Source organism: Hypanus sabinus, chromosome 28 (assembly GCF_030144855.1).
Source record: "Hypanus sabinus isolate sHypSab1 chromosome 28, sHypSab1.hap1, whole genome shotgun sequence".
In the NCBI taxonomy this organism is placed as follows: domain Eukaryota; kingdom Metazoa; phylum Chordata; class Chondrichthyes; order Myliobatiformes; family Dasyatidae; genus Hypanus; species Hypanus sabinus.
Genome location: NC_082733.1, coordinates 3706523 through 3729704, shown reverse-complemented (window position 1 = coordinate 3729704; position 23182 = coordinate 3706523). Strand labels below are relative to the sequence as shown.

At 40.8% G+C, this 23182-nt stretch overlaps 1 protein-coding gene across 3 annotated transcripts in view; it reads right to left on the bottom strand.

The window, feature by feature from the left end:
- The window catches only part of cep152 (centrosomal protein 152), a 245068-nt gene that overhangs the window by 28115 nt on the left and 193771 nt on the right, over window positions 1-23182 (bottom strand). For all 3 annotated transcript variants that reach the window (XM_059952527.1, XM_059952526.1, XM_059952528.1), the window contains exons 21-23: window positions 22361-22496; window positions 21781-21960; window positions 18220-18319 (exon numbers count right to left, since the gene is read on the bottom strand). In XM_059952527.1, coding sequence (XP_059808510.1) covers window positions 18220-18319; window positions 21781-21960; window positions 22361-22496 — 416 coding nt within the window. The remainder of the gene's footprint in view (window positions 1-18219; window positions 18320-21780; window positions 21961-22360; window positions 22497-23182) is intronic.

The following is a 23182-nucleotide window of genomic DNA, read 5'->3' as shown; positions in this document are numbered from 1 at the left end:
TTCCGAGATCATGGCTGATCATTCACTATCAATACCCAGTCCCTGCCTTGTCCCCATATCCCTTGATTCCCCTATCCATCAGATATTATGGTATTATGGTAACAAAAACGGTTGAAATGCCCCATATCTAGGTATAGTGAATTAATAATAATATTGAAAAGGTATATTTTATTCTAATCTAAAACAAAATCAAAATAATATCATAATATCATAATAGCTCCTTCTTGAAAGCATCCAGAGAATTGGCCTCCACCGTCTTCCGAGGCAGTGCATTCCACACCTCCACAACTCTCTGGGAGAAGAAGCTCTTCCTCAACTCTGTTTGAAATAACTGACCTCTTATTCTCAATCCATGCCCTCTGGTACTGGACTCTCTCTGGAACATATTTCCTGCCTCAATCCTATCAAATCCTTTAATTATCTTAAACATTTCAATCAGATCCCCTCTCAATCTCCTCAATTCCAGCATGTACAAGCCCAATCTCTCTGCGTAAGACAGCCCTGCCATCCCAGGAATCAACCTAGTGAATCTACGCTGCACTTCCTCAATTGTTGCCAGAATGTCCTTCCTTAAACCTGGAGACCAAAACTGTACACAATATTTCAGGTGTGGTCTCACCAGGGCCCTGTACAAATGCAAAAGGACATCCTTGCTCTTGTACTCAATTCCCCTTGTAACAAAGGCCAACATTCCATTTGCCCTCTTCACTGCCTGTTGCACTTGCTCATTCACCTTCATTGACTGGTGAACTAGGACTCCTAGGTCTCTTTGCATTTCTCCCTTACCTAACTCTACACCGTTCAGACAATACTCTGCCCTCTTGTTCCTGCTTCCAAAGTGGATAACTTCACATTTATTCACATTGAATGACATCTGCCAAGTATCTGCCCACTCACCCAGCCTATCCAAGTCTCCCTGTATTCTCCTAACGTCCTCTTCGCATGTCACATTGCCACCCAGTTTAGTATCGTCAGCAAACTTGCTGATATAGTTTTCAATGCCCTCATCTAAATCGTTGACATAAATCGTAAAGAGCTGTGGTCCCAATACAGAGCCCTGTGGTACCCCACTAGTCACCTCCAGCCAGTCCGAGAAACACCAATTCACTGCTACCCTTTGCTTTCTATCTGCCAACCAGTTTTCTATCCATGTTGAAACCCTGCCCCCAATGCCATGAGCTCTGATTTTACTCACCAATCTCCTATGTGGCACCTTATCGAATGCCTTCTGAAAATCTAGGTACACAACATCCACTGGCTTACCCTCGTCTAACATCCTTGTTACACCCTCAAAAAACTCCAACAGATTAGTCAAGCATGATTTGCCCTTGGTAAATCCATGCTGGCTCGGCCTAATCCTATTTCCATCAAGATGTGCCACTATTTCGTCCTTAATAATGGACTCAAGCATCTTCCCCACGACTGACGTTAGGCTAACAGGGCGATAGTTCTCCATTTTCTCCTTCCCTCCCTTCTTGAAAAGTGGGATAACATTAGCCACTCTCCAATCTTCAGGAACTGATCCTGAATCTAAGGAACATTGGAAAATGATTACCAATGCATCCGCAATTTCCTGAGCCACCTCTTTTAGAACCCTCGGATGCAGACCACCTGGACCCGGGGATTTATTAGCCTTCAGTCCTACCAGTCTACTCATCACAGTTTCTTTCCTAATGTCAATCTGTCTCAATTCCTCTGATATCTTATGACCCTGGCCCATCCATACATCTGGGAGATTGCTTGTGTCCTCCCTGGTGAAGACAGATCTAAAGTACGCATTAAATTCTGTTGCCATTTCCCTGTTTCCCATAACAATTTCTCCCAATTCATTCTTCAAGGGGCCAACATTGTTCTTAACTATCTTCTTTCTCTTCACATAGCTAAAAAAGCTTTTGCTATCCCCTGTTATATTCCTGGCTAGACTCTCATACCTGATTTTACCTGATTTTTTCTCTCCGTATTGCTTTTTTTAGTTAAGATCTGCTGTTCCTTAAAACTCTCCCAATCATCTGTATTCCCACTCATCTTAGCCCTGTCATACTTCTTTTTCTTTTTCTTTAATGCTATACAATCTCTGACTTCCTTTGTCAACCACAGGATGCAGAAATGGGCTGAGAAGTGGCAGATGGAGTTCAACCCATAGAAGAGTGAGGTGGTACACTTCGGAAGGGCAAACACCAAGGCAGAGTACAAAGTAAATGGCAGGATACTTGGTAGTGTGGAGGAGCAGAGGGATCTGGGGGTACATGTCCACAGATCCCTGAAAGTTGCCTCACAGGTAGATAGGGTAGTTAAGAAAGCTTATGGAGTGTTAGCTTTCATAAGTCGAGGGATAGAGTTTAAGAGTCGCGGGATAATGATGCAGCTCTATAAAACTCTAGTTAGGCCACACTTGGAGTACTATGTCCAGTTCTGGTCACCTCACTATAGGAAGGATGTGGAAGCATTGGAAAGGGTACAGAGGAGATTTACCAGGATGCTGCCTGGTTTAGAGAGTATGCATTATGATCAGAGATTAAGGGTGCTAGGGCTTTACTCTTTTGAGAGAAGGCTGATGAGAGGAGACATGATAGAAGTATACAAGATATTAAGAGGAATAGATGGAGAAAGGGGTGGAAAGTTCAAGGGAAATTATAGGCCGGTAGGCTTGACATTGGTAGCAGGTAAATTATTGGAAGGAGTACTAAGAGATACGATTTACAAGTATTTGGATAGACAGGGACTTATTAGAAAAAGTCAGCATGGCTTTGCGCATGGTACGTCATCTGTAACAAATCTATTAGGGTTTTTCGAGGAAATTACCAGGAAAGTGGATGAAGGGAAGGCAGTGGATGTTGTCTACATGGAGTTCAGTAAGGCCTTTGATAAGGTCCTGCATGGGAGGTTAGTTAGGAAGATTCAGTCGCTAGGTATACATGGAGAGGTAGTAAACTGGATTAGACATTGGCTCAATGGAAGAAGCCAGAGAGTGGTAGTGGAGGATTGCTTCTCTGAGTGGAGGCCTGTGACTAGTGGTGTGCCACAGGGATCAGTGCTAGGTCCATTGTTATTTGTCATCTATATCAATGATCTGGATGATAATGTGGCAAATTGGATCATCAAATTTGCTGATGATACAAAGATTGGATTTGTAGTGAACAGTAAGGAATGTTTTCAAAGCTTTCAGAGGGATTTGGACCAGTTGGAGAAATGGGCTGAAAAATGGCAGATGGAGTTTAATACAGACAAGTGTGAGGTACTGCACTTCGGAAGGTCAAACCAAGGTAGAACATACAAGGTAAATGGTAGGACACTGAGGAGTGCAGTAGAACAGAGGGATCTGGGAGCACAGATACATAATTCCCTAAAAGTGACATCACGGGGTAGTAAAGAGAGCTTTTGGTACATTGGCCTTTATAAAACAAAGTATTGAGTATAAGAGTTGGAATTTAATGGTGAGGTTGTATAAGACATTGGTGAGACCGAATTTGGAGTATCGTGTGCAGTTTTGGTCACTTAATTACAGGAAGGATATTAATAACGTTGAAAGAGTGCAGAGAAGGTTTACAAGGATTTTAAATCGCAGCAAGAGGCGGAGAGGGAAGAGGTAAAAGAAGCTCGGAAAGAAGCTGTTTTTTTTAAACTGATCGCGGCAAAGAGACTAGACTGCGCAGGCGTGTGTAAGTCGACCTCTGAGATCAGCAGGGGAATTTAAAAAGCGAGCAGAGGCTGAGTACGAGCTTCACTCCAGGTGAGGTAAGGCTGGGTAAGCTCCTTTAATTAATCTAATTAGATTAGGAGTAGGTAATGGAGGCAGCATTTAGGGCAGCTGAATGCTCCATTTGCAGTATTTGGGAAGTCAGGATGAGCACTGTTGTCCTTGATGACTACACCTGCAAAAGATACATCCAGCTGCAGCTCCTGAAAAACTGCGTTAGGGAACTGGAACTGGAGCTGCAGCTGCATGAACTTCCGATCATTCGGGAGGCAGAGGCAGAAATAGACAGGAGTTTCAGAGAAATAGTCACCCCTAGGAGTCAGGAGACAGGTAGTTAGTTGGGTGACCGTCAGGAGAGGGAAGGAAAATAGACAGGAAGAGCAGAGCACCCCTGTGGCTGTTCCCATCAACAGTTTTCTAGGGAAGGTGGGACGGTTTACATCTTAACTGGAGGGGGACAAATATTCCTGCAGGTAGGTTTGCTAGAGAGGCTCCAGTGGATTTAAATTAGGTAACAGAGGGGAGGGGAACCAGAGTGTAGGAAAAGGTGTATGGGAGAAGGAAGAAAAAGAAGATAGTAAAGTTCTTTGTACTGTTAGAGATCAACAGAGAGGAAGAGATGGAGAATTTCTTAAATGCATTTACTTTAATGCTAGGAGCATTGTAAGAAAGATGGATGAGCATGGATTGATACCTGGAAACATGATGTTGTAGCTATTAGTGAAACATGGTTGCAGGAGCGGTGTGATTGGCAACTAAATATTCCTTGCTTAAATATTCATTGCTTCAGGTGTGATAGAATTGCAGGGACAAGAGGGGGAGGTGTTGCATTGCTTGTCAGAGAAAATATTACAGCGGTGCTCAGGCAGGATAGATTAGAGGGCTCGTCTAGGGAGACTATTTGGGTGGAATTGAGGAATGGGAAAGGTGTAGTAACACTTATACGGGTGTATTATAGACCACCTTATTAGGTGAGAATTAGGGAGTGAGAATTGGAGCAGCAAATTTGCAAGGAGATAGCAGATATTTGTAGTAAGCACAGGAAGGTGATTGTGGGAGATTTTAATCCTCCACACATAGACTGGGAAGCCCATACTGTAAAAGAGATGGATGGTTTGGAGTTCGTAAAATGTGTGCAGGATAGTTTTTTGCAGCAATACATAGTAGAGATACCAACTGGAGAAGGGGCAGTGTTGGATCTTCTGTTCGGGAATGAAATAGGTCAGGTGACAGAGGTATGTGTTGAGGAGCACTTCAGGTCCAGTGATCACAATGCCATTAGTTTCAATATAATTATGGAGAAGGATAGGACTGGACCCAGGGTTGAGATTTTTGATTTGAGAAAGGCTAACTTTGAGGAGATGTGAAAGGATTTAGAAGGAGTGGACTGAGACAATTTGTTTTATGGGAAGGATGTAATAGAGAAATAGTGGTCATTTAAAGGTGAAATTTTGAGGGTACAGAATCTTTATGTTCCTGTTAGGTTGAAAGGAAAGGATAAAAGTTTGAGAGAGCCATGGTTTTCAAGGTTTTGGAAAATTGGTTAGGAAAAAGAGAGATATCTACAATAAATATAGGCAGCACGGAGTAAATGAGGTGCTCGAGGAATATAAAGAATGTAAGAAGAATCTTAAGAAAGAAATTAGAAAAGATAAAAGAAGATACAAGGTTGCTTTGGCAAGTAAGGTGGAAATAAATCTGAAGGGTTTCTACAGTTATATTAATAACAAAAGTATAGTGAGTGATAAAATTGGTCCCTTAGTGAATCAGAGTGGAGATCTATGTGTGGAGCTAAAAGAGATGGGGAAGATTTTGAACAATTTCTTTTCTTTGACATTCACTAAGGTATTCACTTCGATATTGAATTGTGTAAGGTAAGGGAAACAAGTAGGGAAGTTATGGAAACTATGACGATTAAAGAGGAGGAAATACAGGTGCTTTTAAGGAATATAAAAGTGGATAAATCTCCTGGTCCAGACAGGATATTCCCTAGGACTTTGAGGGAGGTTAGTGTATAAATAGGAGGGGCTCTGACAGAAATATTTCAAATGTCATTAGAAACGGGGATGGTGCTGGAGGATTGGCGTATTGCTCATGTGGTTCCATTGTTTAAAAAGGTTTCTCAGAGTAAACCTAGCAATTATAGGCCTGTCAGTTTGATGTCAGTGGTGGGTAAATTAATGGAAAGTATTCTTAGAGATGGTATATATAATTATCTGGATAGACAGGGTATGATTAGATATAGTCAACATGGATTTGTGCGTGGAAGGTCATGTTTGACAAATCTTATTGAACTTTTTGAAGAGGTTACGAGAAAAGTTGACGAGGGTAAGGCGGTGGATGTTGTCTATATGGACTTGAGTAAGGCCTTTGACAAGGTTCCGCACGGAAGGTTAGCTAGGAAGGTTCAATCGTTGGGTATTAATATTGAAGTAGTGAAATTGATTCAACAGTGGCTGGATGGGAGATGCCAGAGAGTAGTGATGGATAACTGTTTTGTCAGATTGGAGGCCGGTGACTAGTGGTGTGCCTCAGGGATCTGTACTAGGTCCAATGTTGTTTGTCATATACGTTAATGATCTGGATGATGGGGTGGTAAATTGGATTAGCAAGTACGCAGATGATATTAAGGTAGGTGGCGTTGTGGATAATGAAGTAGGTTTTCAAAGTTTGCAGAGAGATTTAGGCCAGTTAGAAAAGTGGGCAGATGGAGTTTAATGCTGATAAGTGTGAGGTGCTACATTTTGGTAGGAATAATCCAAATAGGACATATATGGTAAAATGGTAGGGCATTGAAGAATGCAGTAGAAAAGAGTGATCTAGAAATAATGGGTCATAGTTTCCTGAAGGTGGAATTTCATGTGGATAGGGTGGTGAAGAAAGCTTTTGGTATGCTAGCCTTTATAAAGCAAAGCATTGAATATAGGAATTGGGATGTAATGTTAAAATTGTACAAGGCATTGGTAAGGTCGAATTTGGAGTATTGTGTACAGTTCTGGTCACCAAATTATAGGAAAGATGTCAACAAAATAGAGAAAGTACAGAGAAGATTTACTAGAACGTTACCTGGGTTTCAGCACCTAAGTTACAGGGAAAGGTTGAACAAGTTAGGTCTTTATTCTTTGGAGCATAGAAGGTTGAGAGGGGACTTGATAGAGGTATTTAAAATTATGAGGGGGATAGATAGAGTTGACATGGATAGGTTTTTTCCATTGAGAGTAGGGGGGATTCAAACAAGAGGACATGAGTTGAGAGTTAGGGGGCAAAAGTTTAAGGGTAACACGAGGGAGAATTTCTTTGCTCAGAGAGTGGTAGCAGTGTGGAATGAGCTTCCAGTAGAAGGTAGAGGCAGGTTCGATAATTGTCATTTAAGGTAAAATTGGATAGGTATATGGACAGGAAAGGAATGGAGGGCTATGGACTGAATGCGGGTCAGTGGGACTAGGTGAGTCCCACGTGACTAAGTGAGTTCGGCATGTCTCATTGTCTCATGGAGACCACGTGAAAAGCCTTTGGGCAGGGTGGGCTGGTTGAGAGAGAGAGATTGCATCATCCTAACCTGATTGACACCTGCGACCCCGTGAGGAAGTATAAAGGAGAGTCTCGGGGGACAGCCCCTCAGACGCACCAAGAAGACACGAGAGTGTCCCGCAGCAGGCGGGAAGCCATTCTGAAGGAAGCCACGTGCATTAGATTCCGGGATTGGGATCTGTGGCTGGAATCACAGGAAACTGCTTTTAACTAACATCGGGGAGAGGAAACCAACGCTCCCCCCGATTTTCACGTAAGATTCATCGAGACTCAGCAAGTTCTTTCTCTTCTCCCCCCAATCTCTCTCTCTCGGTCGTCCCACGAAAAAACCCAGCGATTTCCAATGGGCGGAGGCCGGCAGACTTTCAGAGTGACTTTTATATTTCCAACGGACAATCTATTAACCCCTAGACATCAGCAGAGCTCATTTAAGAATGATGATTATTAATATACCCATGCTTTAGATTGAGTGTTGACAATGTGACCTATCTGAATGTATGTATTAACCCTACTTTTGTGTCCCTTTACGAATAAAACGTTTGAAAATAGTGACAACAGACTTCAACAGACCTCTCTATCTTTGCTGGTAAGTTATCCAGTTACGGGATACGTAACAACTTGGGGTTTCTCGTCTCAGGATTTGACACCAAATTGGAAGGCCAGTGAATCGAGCTTGTAGTCCAAAACTTGAATCTGGTTACATGGGTAGCCAGACGGGAAACCAGCAAAGATGGACGTGGGTGAATTTATGGAAAACCCGACAGTGGGGGTGCTAGAGACGGCCACCAAATCAGACTTGTTAAATTTAGCGAAGGGGTTGAACCTCACAGAAGTGAGGTCGTCTATGAAAAAGCAGGAGGTACGAAGGGCTATAACCCAGTATTACATTGGGAAGAAGGTGTTTGGAGCTGAGGTATTGGGAGATATCCCTGAAGAGATACCATCAAGTGGGACAGTTCAGTTAGAGGTGGAGAAATTGAAGTTGGAACATGAAATTAAGCTAAAAGAGCTGGAAGCGGCTGAGAGGGAAAGGCAAGAGAGAGAGAGGGAAAGGCAAAGGCAGGATGAAATTAACCTAAAGAAGCTAGAAGCAAAAGGGAAAGAGAAACAGAGGCAACATGACCGTGAAATTGAGAAGATGAGGAACGAACAAAGAGATCAAGGGTTAGACCAAGCAGAGCGGTTTAATGTTAGTAGGGATTTGAGATTGGTGCCCCCGTTTGAGGAGACAGATGTCGATAGCTACTTCTTGCTTTTTGAAAAGGTGGCAGTAAATCAGAAGTTGCCAAAAGAGCAGTGGGTGGCGTTGTTACAAAGTGTGTTAAAGGGGAAAGCCCAACGCGCATATGCGGCCTTGTCCCTGGAGGAGGGAGAAGCGGAGAATTATGATGAGGTAAAAAAGGCCATTTTCCGGACATACGAATTGGTACCTGAAGCCTATAGACAAAGGTTTAGAAATTTAAGAAAAGGGTGGAATCAAGCTAGCCCATGAGAAGGGGGTGCTCTTGGACTGTTGGTGCACCGCGGAAAGAGTGGGCGAGGATTATGGGCATCTCAGGGAGTTGTTTTTGATTGAGGAATTTAAAAGTTGTGTTCCGGAGGAGATCCGGGTGTATTTGAATGAGAAGCCGGATAAGTCCATTTCAGAATTTGCCAGGTTGGTGGACGAATATGCCCTAACCCACAAGACAAAGACTCCCTCGAATAAAGGTCCCCAGAGAGACAGTGGGAACGATCGAGAAAGTCCGACGAGTGAGGCAGCGGTTCCACCGGGAGCTAGCGGTAAGGTTGAGGGGGAAAGGCAAGACGGCCAGAGGGCTCCGGGTTTGACCTGTTTTAATTGTGGAAAGGAGGGGCACATTGCATCTTGATGCTTTGCTCCGAGGAAGGAGATAGGAAGAGGGAAAACCACCGTCCCTATCGGGTGTGCCGTGGTAATCAGCAGATCGACCAGAGAGCCGAGGGTAGACAGAGTACGAGAGGGCTCTGGGAGTTGTCTGTCACACGGAACCGTGTCTGTGACGGAGGGAGACACCCCAGTTTCCGTACGAATCTGGAGGGATGCGGGCTCTGAATTATCCCTGGTTAGCCGTAAGGTACTAGAATTTGGTCGGGAAACGGGCATGGTAAAGGTGGAAGGAATAAATAAACGGATAGAAATGGTGCCCTTATATAAGGTCATTTTGGATTGTGAGCTAGTGTATGGACCAGTTGAAATAGGGGTGCCCTCAGAATTCCCGAGAGATGACGTGGACATCTTGCTGGGAAACGACTTAGCAGGGGGTAAGGTTTGGTCAGCCATGCTGCCGACCTGCCGACCAGAGAGTGTGGTGGCCCCGTCCCTAGCGCCCAAGGACCATCTCGCCGGCGCGGTCACTCACAGCCTGTCGAGAGAGAGACCTGTGAACGAGAGCAGTTTAAATCTGGCCAGTTTTGATTTGGCCGAGATGTCTTTGCCGACCTTGTGCCCCGAGGGTGGTAAGACGAAGAGTAGTAAAGTGAAAGGGGGTAAGGGAGAGGAGATAGATCTGCCTTTAGCGAAGAGAAAGGTCCTAAAGGTAGGAAATAAAGATGAGAAACAGATAAAGCTGTTAAAAGGTCCAGAGTTGGACATGGATGATCTGTCTGGTTTGAAGAACTTGAGAGTTCTAAAGGTGTTACCGATAACGAGAGGAGGGCAGTCCTAGATGGAACGGATACCCTTGCCTCGAAGGAGTCTGCTAAAAGGGCCGAGGAGGTTGTTTCAGCTCGCAGGATTGCGCCTTCCCCGGGTGGGAGCTGCCCAGAGAGTAACTGGGAGGATCGGGGGAGGTTAGAATTTGAAAAAGGTACGGGTGTTGAAAGCCTGGAAGAGGCCAATGTCCCGTTTGAGTGTGTCCGAGATGAGGATGCACGAGGTGTTGAACCTAGTAACGGAGCTCAGAAGAAGTCTGAGGTATCTGATTCAGTGGAACAGGGCGGCCGTCCTTGTGGGTCAGATGGACTCGGTTCAGTGGGAAAAGGGTTAACCTTGGTAACAGGGGAAAGTGTGAGCTCCCCGGCGTCTGTACTCGAAGGAGTGTTCAAAGTTAATGCAGAATTTAAGAATGGGGGGGTGAGGATTGTTGGCGAAGGAAACGCAAAGCCTGTAGTTTCCAGATCGAAGGAAGAAACCTTAAACCTGGCAGATCGCTCACAGAGTGAGCCGGGGAATAGCGGGGCCTCCCACTCTATTGTTATGCCAGGTTGGGGTGTGAAGAGGCCGCCTTCGCCATGATATGCAAGCGAAGAGTTAGAATCAAACACCAATAGCCTGAAGGGGACTGATAAAAGGGCCAGCCACCTGGGTAAAATCAAAGAGTTGGGTGGAAATGGTCTAAGTCTGGGGCATGGTGTTGCTAAAATAACCCTGATGAGTGGGGCGGGCGGGAGTTCACCACGAAAAACTACTCAAGTTCCCCACGGGGGGACTCGCCGAAAAAGAGGCGACGGTTAATGGGGATGCCATTGTTAGACTGCCAAGCAGGTTGAACAGGTTTGCGCCAAAGCCTGTGAATAATAAAGACAGCCCTTTGGAGACCTGCTGGTTAAGTTAAACGACTGAAACGATTAGTATTCGCGTAAACTTTTGTAAATGCACCTAAGCTAAGGTCACGCCTCCTTAGTTTTGTTGCTTAGGAAAAAAAATAAATAGGTGGCTATTGAATTGAAGTCTGATGTACGGTTCGCAATGTTAAGATATTAAAGAAAGGGACACTGTAATCGTTAACTATTTAGATACTGACTTGAATGTATAACGGTAGTATTTTGTGAAAAGAAAAACTTTTGTATTGTGTTAGATCCAAAACTCCTGTAAGACTGTGGACCACTCCATTTTAATCGCTGGTAAAACGGCTTTTTAAGAGGGGAGGTGTTATGATTCCAGCCCCCTCCCTTGTGAGAATCGCAAGAGCACCCGTTGAAGGGGGGGGGGGGGGGGTCAGTAGACCCAGTCGGAGAGAGAGAGAGAGAGAGACATGCCAAATTGCAGGTACCACCAGCGATACAGAATAAAGACAACAGTGACTATTGTCTCATGGAGACCACGTGAAAAGCCTTTGGGCAGGGGTGGGCTGGTTGAGAGAGAGATTGCATCATCCCAACCTGATTGACACCTGCGACCCCGTGAGGAAGTATAAAGGAGAGTCTCAGGGGGACAGCCCCTCAGACGCACCAAGAAGACACGAGAGTGTCCCGCAGCAGTGGGAAGCCATTCTGAAGGAAGCCACATGCGTTAGGTTCCGGGATTGGGATCTGTGGCTGGAATCACAGGAAACTGCTTTTAACTAACATCAGGGAGAGGAAACTAACGCTCCCCCCGATTTTCACGGAAGATTCATCGAGACTCGGCAAGTTCTTTCTCTTCTCCCCCCAATCTCTCTCTCTCGGTCATCCCACGAAAAAACCCAGCCATTTCCAACGGGCTGAGGCCGGCAGACTTTCAGAGTGACTTTTATATTTCCAACGGACAATCTATTAACCCCTAGACATCAGCAGAGCTTATTTAAGAATGATGATTATTAATATACCCGCGCTTTAGATTGAGTGTTGACAATGTGACCTATCTGAATGTATGTATTAACCCTACTTTTGTGTCCCTTTACGAATAAAACGCTTGAAAATAGTGACAACAGACTTCAACAGACCTCTCTATCAAGTTATCCAGTTACGGGATACGTAACACACCTTCTCAGAAATCCCATTATGATAGTAACCTCCCTGTTTGCTAGAGAAATTGTGGAAATCAAAATCAAATCATATTTTTGGGATGCCCTGTTATCAAAAATTATTGCAGGGGGATACACAATGCCCTACAAGACATCTTTAAATGTGAAATACCCTTAGAGAGTAAGACCATATATTTTGGATATATACCTCAAGAATGGTTGAAAAGAGATAAATATCTAATGAATATACTATTGGTGGCTGGTAAAAAGACTCTTACTGGGAAATGGTTATCACAGGAGAGCTCAACTTTAAATACACAGATGGAAATTACGATGGACATTTACAAAATGGAGAAGATAACAACATCTGTTAATCATAAGCTGGAACAATTTGATTCATACTGGGAAAAATGGTTTAACTACATAATGCCTCATAGGCCTGATTTTATTCTCACAAATCAATGAATATGTTGTAAAAAAAAAACTCCCTACTTGTACATAGTTATTTCCTTTTGCTTGTTTTTTCTTTCCACTCTTTTCTATAAGTGTATACCTCAGATAAATACTTTGTGGAGATTTGTGATATATATGATTATATGATACATATGTACAATGTCTGAAATACATCTTATGGAAATGTTTTTTTGATGATGAACTTCAATAAAAAAAATTACAAAAAAAAAGAAAAACTTGGACAAGGATATGGATGAGAGGGGTTTGAAGGGATATGGCCCAGGTGCAGGTCAGTGGGACTAGGCAGAAAAATGGTTCGGCACAGCCAAGAAGGGCCAAAAGGCCTGTTTCTGTGCTGTAACGTTCTGTGGTTCTATGGGAATATTAGAGGGACGTTTTTTACTCAGAGAATGGTTGGTGTGTGGAATGCATTGTCTGACAGATACACTAGTGAAATTTAAGAGACTACTAGACAGGTATATGGAGGAATTTCAGGTTGGGGTTATATGGGAGGTAGGGTTTAAGAGACGGCACAACATTGTGGGCCGAAGTTCCTGTACTGTGCTATATTGTTCTCTGTCTATGTTCTATAACATCAATCAACCAATGGGCATGAGTAGGCGGAGCGGCATCTTTCCATTTAAGCAACAAAACTATTCTGGCTAAAAAAGAAATAAAAGCCAAAATATGCAGATTATTCAGCTTAAGAGTAAAATTATTTCCTCCAACAATGCCAAACAAGGCATTCAGAGGGTTGGGTTTAGAGTTTACTTTAAAAAGCTCCAAAAAAGTTTGAAATACTTCTTTCCAAAATTTATGAAGCCGCGGGCAGGACCAAAACATATGAATGAGAGGCCTCTTCAACATTACACCTATTACAGTATGGAGAAAAATCTGAGTAAAAACGAGAGAGCTTATCTTTAGTCATATAGGCTCTATGAATGACGTTAAATTGTAAAAGAGAGTGACACAAACATAATGAAGAGATGTGAACAAGTTTAAAAATTTCATTCCAAGTATCCTCATCAATTGAAAACTGTATGTCTTGTTCCCAGAGATTTTTAAATTTTGTCTAATGGAACGTTTCTCATTGCCAACAACATACTATAAATATTAGAAATAGATCCATTATGAAAAGGTTTCAGAGTAAAAATGGTATCAATTAAATTCTTATCTGGACATTTAGGAAATGTATGAAGTTGAGAACGCAAGAAGTCTCTAATTCGTAAATATCTAAAAAAGTGAGCTTTACGAAGATTATATAATAGATATTTGATCAAATGAGGAAAGACCATCTCCAATAAACAGATCCTAAAAACATTTAATACCTAGTCTATTCCACCGTTTAAAAACTACATCAGTTAAAGAAGGTTTAAAAAGTAATTAGAAAAAATGGGACTAGAGAGTGAATAACCAAATTTCCTAAAGAATTTTCTAAATTGTAACCAAATTCTCAAAGAATGTTTAACTATATAATTATCAGTTAAATTACTTAAGGATAGAGGAATTGAAGAACCAAGAAGACAAATGTTTAATTTTTATAGGTGTGCCATAGAAAGCATTCTTCTAGGGTGCATCACAACCTGGTATGGAAGTTCGAGACGTACAAAAAAGCTGGATGAACTCAGCAGGTCGGGCAGCATCCGTTGAAAGAAGCAGTCAATGTTTCGGGTCAAAACCCTTCGTCAGGATTAAAGAAGGAGGGGGCAGGGGCCCTATAAAAAAGGTGGGGAGAGGGTGGAAAACCCATCAGAGGAAAGATCAAGGGGTGGGGGAGGGGAAGCAGGGAGGTGATAGGCAGGAGAGGTGAAGAAGGAATCTAAGGGGAAAGTACTATGGGTAGTAGAAGAAGTCTTTCTGTCCCACAAAAAGGTATAAGAGCATGAAGATTCGTACGGCTAGATTTGGGAACAGTTTCTTTCCAACTGTGATCAGACTGCTGAACAGATCCTGACCCGGATCTGGGCTATACCTTCCAAATATCTGGACCTGACTTGCACCACCTTACTTTCCCTTTTCTATTTTTCTAATTATGATTTATAATTTAAATTTTTATTATATTTACTTTGATTTGTACTTCAGGCAGCGCGAAGCGCAGAAACAAATATCACTGTGATGATTGTACGCTCTAGTATCAATTGTTTGGTGACAATAAAATAAAGTAAATGATAGAAAATTTATTAACAGAATTAACTTCTGAAGAGACTCAAACTGGACAGTCATCACGATTAATATAATATAACCAAAACATAAGGTAGCTTATGTTGACTGCCCAGTAGTAAAACCTAAAATTGGGTCGAGCTAATCCCTCATTTTTTTTTTAGTTTTCTGAACGTGAACTTTGTTTAATCAGGGGGTTTTATTCTTCCATAAATAAGAAGATATAATCGAGTCTAAAAGAGTCAAAAAAAGGATTTAGGAATAAAAACAGGTAGGGCTTGAAATAAATATAAAAATTTAGGCAAAATATTCAATTTTAGTAGAATTGATACATCCAATCAGCGATACGGAAAGGGGAGTCCAGTTTGATAGTACCTTCTTAACATATTCCAAAAGAGTGATAAAGTTTTCTTTAAAAAGAAATTTATAATTTCTAGTAATTGTTATACCCAAATAAGTAAATTGATTTCTTACAATTTTAAAAGGTTAGAGTTGACTGATACCAAATTATTCAAAGGAAAATGTTCATTCTTGTGAAGATTAAGTTTATATCCTGAGAACTGACTGAATTCAGAAAGTAAAAGTACTGAGGGTAGAGAGGACTCCACATTAGAGATGTAGAGCAAAAGGTCATCAGCATAAAGCGACAACTTATGAGTGATACCCCTCCTTAAAATACCCGAGATATCAACGGATTCACAAAACACGATGGCTAAAGGCTCTAAAGCCAAATCAAAAAGCCAAGGGCTCAAAGGACATCCTTGTCTGGTACCACATTGGAGATTAAATAGTTTAGAACTCAGAGAGTTAGTAAGAACCTTTGCAGTGGGAGATAAATAAAGTAATTTAATCTATTAACTGAAACTGGACCCAAAGTTAAATTTTTCTAATATTTTAAATAAATAATTCCATTCAACCCGATCAAGGGCTTTCTCAGCACCTAAAGAGATCACGCATTCCAAAGTTACTTTAGAGAGAGAGTAACTAACATTCAGTAAATGACGAATGCTAAAATGAGAATAACAATTGTTAATAGATCCGGTCTGGTCATCAGAAATAATAGAAGGCTAATGTTTTCCATTCTATGAGCAGAAGTTCAGATAAAAGTTTTAGCATCAACATTAAGTAAAGAAATAGGTCTGTAGGAAGAACAATCATTTGGATCTTTATTCTTTTTGAGAATAAGTGAAATAGAGGCATCATAAAAAGATTGTGGCAACCTGCCTAATTTAAAAGAGTCAGAAAAAACAGAAAGTAAGTGAAGAATAAGCAAAGGAGCAAAAGTCTTATAAAACTCTCCAGAAAATCCATCAGGACCAGGAGCCTTCCCTGAACTCAGAGAATGAACAACCTGGATAATTTCCTCAGAAGAAAAAAGTTGATCTAACCATTTTTGATTAACCTCAGAAAGTGAGGGAAATATTTAAATGATCTAGAAAATTATTCATAGCAAAAATGGCTTTAGGAGAATCGGAGCTATACAGTTTAGAGTAAAATTCGCTAAAAGTATCGTTTATTTCTAATTAATCAGAAGTTATATTACCATTCACTTTGGAGATTTAGTTAATTTGACACTTAACTATTAAAGTTTTAAGTTGATTACCCAAAAGTTTGCCCATTTTATCACCATGAACGTAAAATTGACTTTAATCTTTTAAAAGTTGAGTTTCAACAGGGTAAGTTAAGAACAGATCATATTTAGTTTTAATTTCAACACGTCTTTTATATAAGATGGGATCCAGATTCCAGATCAGAAGTGCATTTATGATCTAAATGTTTCAGCTGATTGGCTATATCAGTTCTCTCCTTATTAGCTTTTTTCATAATACTTGCTGTATAGGAACTAAATTGGCCTCTAATATAAGCCTTGAAAGCATCCCAAATAATAAGGCTAGAAGTGCCATTTAGCATATTCTCTTCAAAGAAAAAAGTAATTTGACTTCCTAAAAATTTTAAAAAAGTCTTATCTGATAATAAAATTGGATTAAAACACCAAAATCTGTTTGATCGAGAAACACCTGGAAGATTTACAGATAAAAAGATCGGGACATGATCTGAAACAGCAATTTCTTTATATTCACAGGATCGAACAGAGGGTATCAAATGAACATGAGATAAAAAAAGGAATATTCTCTACTTGTTGGATGTAAGAAATGCCAAACAACAATAATGTCACATTTCATTTAATAAATAAAAGCATCTGTCATATAGTTATAGTCTATTGAGGCCTCAACTTTAAAAATGAAAACTAAAAGCTGACTGAAAAATATCTGGAGATTATCTTCAGCATGAAAATTATAGTGATTGAATAAAATAATTTCACTTTTGCACAAGTAATCTCATATGATTGTAAAACAATTGGAATTGCATGTCAGAGTTCCCTTTCAGATGCACAGCTGGACCTTGTCTAGTAGTAGGGCTATAACTCTCATGACTGTGCAAATTTAATTCATGTTGGACACAGTGGCCGATGAAATAACATCTTCCTCATCAAAGCATTGGGAAGGAGTGTACACACCATGTTGTTTATTTCAACTGTGTTGCACTTCAGTGATCCAGAAAGGTTCAAATATTATCATATTACATAAAGCAGAAGTATTAAAATATTGTAATTTATCATACTTCTTAAAACTATCAAGACAAGACTAGAGACGTCTTATTTTTATTAGAAGCTTCAGGTATATATTATCATTACTACCTGAGTTATAGGAAAAAGTTGAATATATTAGGAATTTATTCCCTGGAGCATAGCAGAATGAGAGGAGATAGGATCAAGGAAAATACAGATTTGACAAGGTATAGGTAGTTTAAATGCAAGGAGGCTTCTTTTTTACAGCGAATGGGTGAGACTAGAACCAGAAGTTGTAGGTTAAATGTTTATGAAGAACTTCACTCACTCAGAAGGTGGATCAAGCATGGAACAAGTTGCCAGCACAAGTGGGCGATGCAGGTTCAATTGCAATATCTAAGAGATGGGTATGGAGAGTATGGTTCTGGTGTGTGTTGATGGGTATAGGTAGAACATTTTGAACATACAGATCAGATGGGCCAGAAGGACTTTCTGTGTTGCAGTGCTCTATGACTCTATCAGTTCCTGTTCAAGATCTCTGTATCAGGAAATTAAGAGGAAACATGTTCATATGCATACCTAAAAATCGTTTTCTGTCTCAGTATGGGAGAGCAAGTAATGTTAGGAATATATGTTAGGAAGTGAGTACTGATAAGACACACAATCCTACAGTTTATCAACAGATGATAAATAATCATTATATACCCTAGCTCAAATTCTAATCTAGCTTCTCCAAGTTATTTTAAGTCTATTGATTATCTGTTGACTTGCATTGGGTTAAAAAAATTTATTATTCCGCACAAGTGAAGACATTAAAAAATCATTGATCCAGCCCAAATTCTTGCAGACTCTGCTTCCCCCTTCAACCCTGCAAAACAAATGCTTTGGCCAATTAAAGCCAAGTCATTTTGAACAAGGAAATTAAGAAGTAAATTCTGCAAAGCAAAATCTGCAATAATACATAAGGATGGAATATTTTTGAGAGAAAAATAGTATGATACCACAATGTCAAAATTGGGTGAAGACTTGATCATAACTGATTTTATCATAAAACAAACTTATAAAATAATAAAACTCTCACTAATGTTCTCTAGGACAGATAATACATTTCATTACAAACGTACCAAGTATTTGTTATATTGATGATTGATTTGTTTTCTTTCAGTCTTTTCAGAAGTTCATCCTTTTCATTTTGCATGAGCTTTATTGTTCTTTCATGTTCTTCTGTGAAATATCATAGTAGAATTTCAGAATTAATTTTCGATCAAAAGAGAGACTATGAAAATTATTAATTTTGATTTATTTTGTGGACACTCTATGAATTAATAACTCAAGTGAAAAGTCTACTAAAACTTACTTTCCTAAATGTAGAACTCCAGATCTGTTTGGTCAAAGTTACAGGAGCTAATACACATTTCTGTCATTTTCTTACTATGCAAACAATGGCTTTGTCACTTATTAAGAATCAAGACAAGGTCCCATAGGGGATGTTGACCAAGAAGGTTCAGTCACTTAGCATACAAGATGAGGTATTAAATTGGATTAAAAATTGGCTTCAAGGAAAAAGCAAGAGAGTGGAAATTGATGGTTGCCCCTTTGATTGGAGGCCTTTCACTAGTCGTGTGTCCAATACGTCAACAATCTGGATGATATTGTAGTAAATTGGATCAGCAAATTTGAAGATAACATCAAAATTGCAGGCAGAGTTGACAGTGAGGAAGGTTTTCAAAGCTTGCAGTGGGATTGGGACCAGCTGGAAAAATGGGCTGAAAAATGGCAGATGGAATTTAACAGAGACAAGTGTGAAGTGTTGCGCTTCGGGAGAAAAAAAACTCAGGCTAGACATTACACAGTAGGGCAAGTAGTGCAGTAGTAGATGGATCTGGGAATGAAGTTTCATAACTCCCTCAAAGTGAGCACCACATAGCATAGTGGTTAGCGCAACAATATTGCAGCTCAGGGCATCAAAAGTTCACTTCCAGCTTCCTCTGTAAGAAACTTTGTGAGCGGATGAGATTCCTCCAGATATTTTGGCTTTCTGCACAGTCTAAAGATGTACCAGTTAGAAAGTTGATTGGTTATTGTAAAATGTCCTGCAATGAGGCGAGGGTTAAATTAGTAGGTTGCTGGGTGGCGTGGCTTGTTCAGTTGGAATGGCCTGTTCTGTGCTGAACCTTTAAATAAATAAAGTAAAAGTGGCATCACATGTAGTGAAAAGGGCTTTTGGCACATTAAACAAAATGCTGAAGGAACTCAGCAGGCCAGTAGTATCTAGGAAAAGAGTGCGTTAAAACCCTCAGCTTTCATGCATCAAAGGATTGAGTGTAGGAGTTAGGATGTGAGATTGCACAAGGTGTTGGAGAGGCCTAATCTGGGTATATTGTGTATTGCTCTGGTCATCTACCTGCAGGAAAGATATTGAGGACCTGTGTTATAGACACAGAACATAGAAAATCTACAGTGCATACAGGCCCTTCAGCCCACAAAGCTGTGCTGAACATGTCCCTACTTCAGAAATTACCTAGGCTTACCCATAGCCCTCTATTTTACAAAGCTCCATGTACCTATCTAAAAGCTTCTTAAAAGACCCTATTGTAGCCGCCTCCCCCACCTTTGCCGGCAGCCCATTCTACGCACTCACCGCTCTCTGAGTAAAAAAAACTTACCCCTGATATCTCCACTGGGAGAGACTCCGCCTACTGTTTAATGGAGTGACACAGATTTGTGTGGCTGCAATTAATTCTTCCTTTTCCCCAGTTTAAACTTTGAATTTTTAACTTTTATTTGTCGGATCTTAGAGGGGAATAGTTGTTACTATGTCACAATCTTTAAGAAGTGGAAAGCAGCTTCCTGAATCCAGCAATGGAAAGGAGAAAAAGTCGGAGGAAACACCAGCTTGGGCTGAGCGTCAAGAAAATTCGCTGATGGGTTTCGATAAGAAGATAGACAACAACACGGTGCCCAGATTCTACCTGTCGCCCTGGCTACGAAGGATGGGTCTGGCCCCTTTCCCGCGCAACACCCCTGTCAGCTGGTCGTTGCCGCCATACCTGTCCTTTGTAGAAAAGTTCTTTCAAGTCAACGCCTTTGACCACAGGGCCATCAGGCAGTAAGGTCCTGCAGGCATTGCAGAAGGATGTGATGGACACAGTGGGGTGGGTCCCTGAGCAGACCATCAAGTTCATCTGGCAAAATGCCTCATCGCCAGACCCCACCAGCAGGCACCAAGACCTCGTCTGGCTGGCGGTGAGAGGGGCCCTCCCAGTCAGATCTCTCCTATACGCCCAGAACGTCGTCTCCACATCCCGCTGCCCACGGGATGACTGCAGTGAGGAGGAGTCGGTGACGCAACTCTTTGCGCACCTTGGGTTCGCAGAGATGATATGGAGGAGGATGGAAAGGACAGTGTCGAGATTCATCCCCAGCAGCTACGTAACAGAGGTCTCTCTGATCTACGGGCTGTTCTCGGGGACGCACAAGGAGACCAACATCCGGTGCTGCTCGCAGATCATCAACTTGGTGAAAGACGCTCTTTGGTCGGCCCGAAACTTGATGGTCTATCAGCACATGGAGATGGTCGTGGGAGAATGCTGCTGACTGGCACATTCTCGGCTGTAGGAGTACGTGCTGAGGGCCGCACTGAAACTTGGTGCAGCCACCGCAAGGGCCCGGTGGGGAAGGACCACAGTCTAGGGTTCTTCTCCCGTGGGAGTTGAGGGGTGGGGGGGCGTGGTGTATACCCCTCAATTAGGGTATGTAAATATGGAATAACGGAGTCCCACCTGGGTGGCAAAAGGATATGGAAATGTAAAGACCGTAATGGAAACATTTGTAAACAATTAAGAGCCATTGAATGGTTTATTGTACATAGTTTTATTTTTGAGTAAAGTATATTTTGCTTAATAAAAAAAACACAGTAAAACTTGATGCTACCTCTTCTGAGATGAAGTCGTTATGAAAGAGTTTTCAATTTGTGCAGGAAAACATTATTTCCCTGAATTCTGAATTTAAAGAGGCAAATCGTGGAGATTTCAACTCGCTTGGAAAAGTGTCAACATAAGATTATCGATTTGGAAGCAAGATCTCGTCAGAATAATATTTGAATTGTTGGATTGAAGGAAGGGTATGAGACTGGAGATTATTAGACTATTTTGCTAACTTGTTTTAATCTCTGTTTCTGGATATTTTACCTCAACCTCCTGACTTTGAAAGAGCACATAGAATTTTCACTGCGACATCTTGAGATAAACCAATGTCAGTTTTGGTCTGCTTCCTTAATTTTAAAATTAAAGACCAAATCATAAAATATGCAAGGAAACAAAGAATTTCTAAATTTAAAGGTTCTGAGATTCATTTTTATGAAGATTATCCATGGGAAGTTATGGACCCACGGTCTAAATTCATTCCAATCATGAAGATAGCCTATGATAAGGGATTATTCCCATCACTTCAATATCCAGCCTGATTAAAATTATTTTCCAAAGATTCGACTCCACATGTTTTTCTGGACCCCAAAGAGGCATTGGACCATGTTAACTATTCAGATTGTAGTCGAGGTTTGAATGGTTTTAGCTCTGCAGAATAGGAAAGTAAGGATAACTCAATAGCCCAATGCCAGTACCTGGTGATACCAAAGAGGTGGCAGAAACAACTCCACTCTCACTTGAATGAGACATGAAACTGACCTTTAAGGTTTAGTACGTAAATTTTATGTTCTTGAACAGTGAGTTGAAGCTGCTGACCCATTTTATCGAGCTTTTTCTTGAGTTGGTGACATTCTTGTTGAAATTGCTTTACTTGTGTGCTATGTTGTTCATCACATGGTTGGTATTCAGGATTGAAGTTTTCCTTTCCAGAAAGCTGATCTGTGAAGTAAATTTTTAATGGGAAAAATTCACAAATTTTCATTACTATTCTTAAAAAAACTTTTTAATGCTAAGGTTCTGGATCACTTTCTTATATAAGTATTCATAACAAGATTAAAAGCTTTGAAATGATTAGAGTGAAATTAAATTTCTTTTCTGTACATTCTAAACTTTAAGTCTCATGATAAGAGAACAAATAAAACTCCTTCATATCTTAACAGATATTGTTTATTTTAACTTGTCGTCAAATGTCATGCCTCACTGAAATAAATCAAATGGGCACTCTGTCTATATAAACAATTTTATTAAGACATCAACCAGTCTTAGTTTTTGAATTTAGAAAGAGTAAGTGAAATACCACATTTACTTTCATTTTGCTGTATACTGGTATATAACTTACGTCGCATATAATCTAGTTCTTGCTTGATCTGAAGTTCTGACATCTCAAGTTTTCTAAGCTGCGCCTCCTTTTGGGTTTTATATTCTTTGTGTTGCTTTTCCATTTCTATTAGTGCATTCTGTAGATCTAATTTATTCTAAAGGAAAAAAGATAATGTATAAATAATATTGCCTACACCATTTTAGAAGAATGAGAAGCATACACATGAACTTTCCTTTTCCCATCTGAAAGTACATATGTGAAAGGGACAACTTGTCACAATGCCACTCCACAATCTGTCCAAAATACAAGGGATGATTGATAAGTTCATGGCCTAAGGTAGAAGGAGTCAATTCTAGAAAAACTAGCATTTATTTTTCAACAATAGTCCCCTTGTACATTTACACTTAATCCAGCGATCGTGGAGCATACGGATCTTGGACCTCCAGAAAGTGTCCACAGCAGGGGTGATTGATAAGTTTGTGGCTTAAGGTAGGAGATGAGTTATAACCATATAACAATTACAGCACAGAAACAGGCCATCTCGGCCCTTCTAGTCCGTGCCGACGCTTACACTTACCTAGTCCCACTGGCCCGCACTCAGCCCATAATCCCCCATTCCTTTCCTATCCATATACCTATCCAATTTTTCTTTACATGACAATACCGAACCTGCCTCTACCACTTCTACTGGAAGCTCCTTCCATACAGCTATCACACTCTGAGTAAAGAAATTCCTCCTCGTGTTACCCTTAAACTTTTGCCCCTTAACTCTCAAATCATGTCCTCTTGTTTGAATCTCCCCTACTCTCAAAGCCTATCCACGTCAACTCGATCTATCCT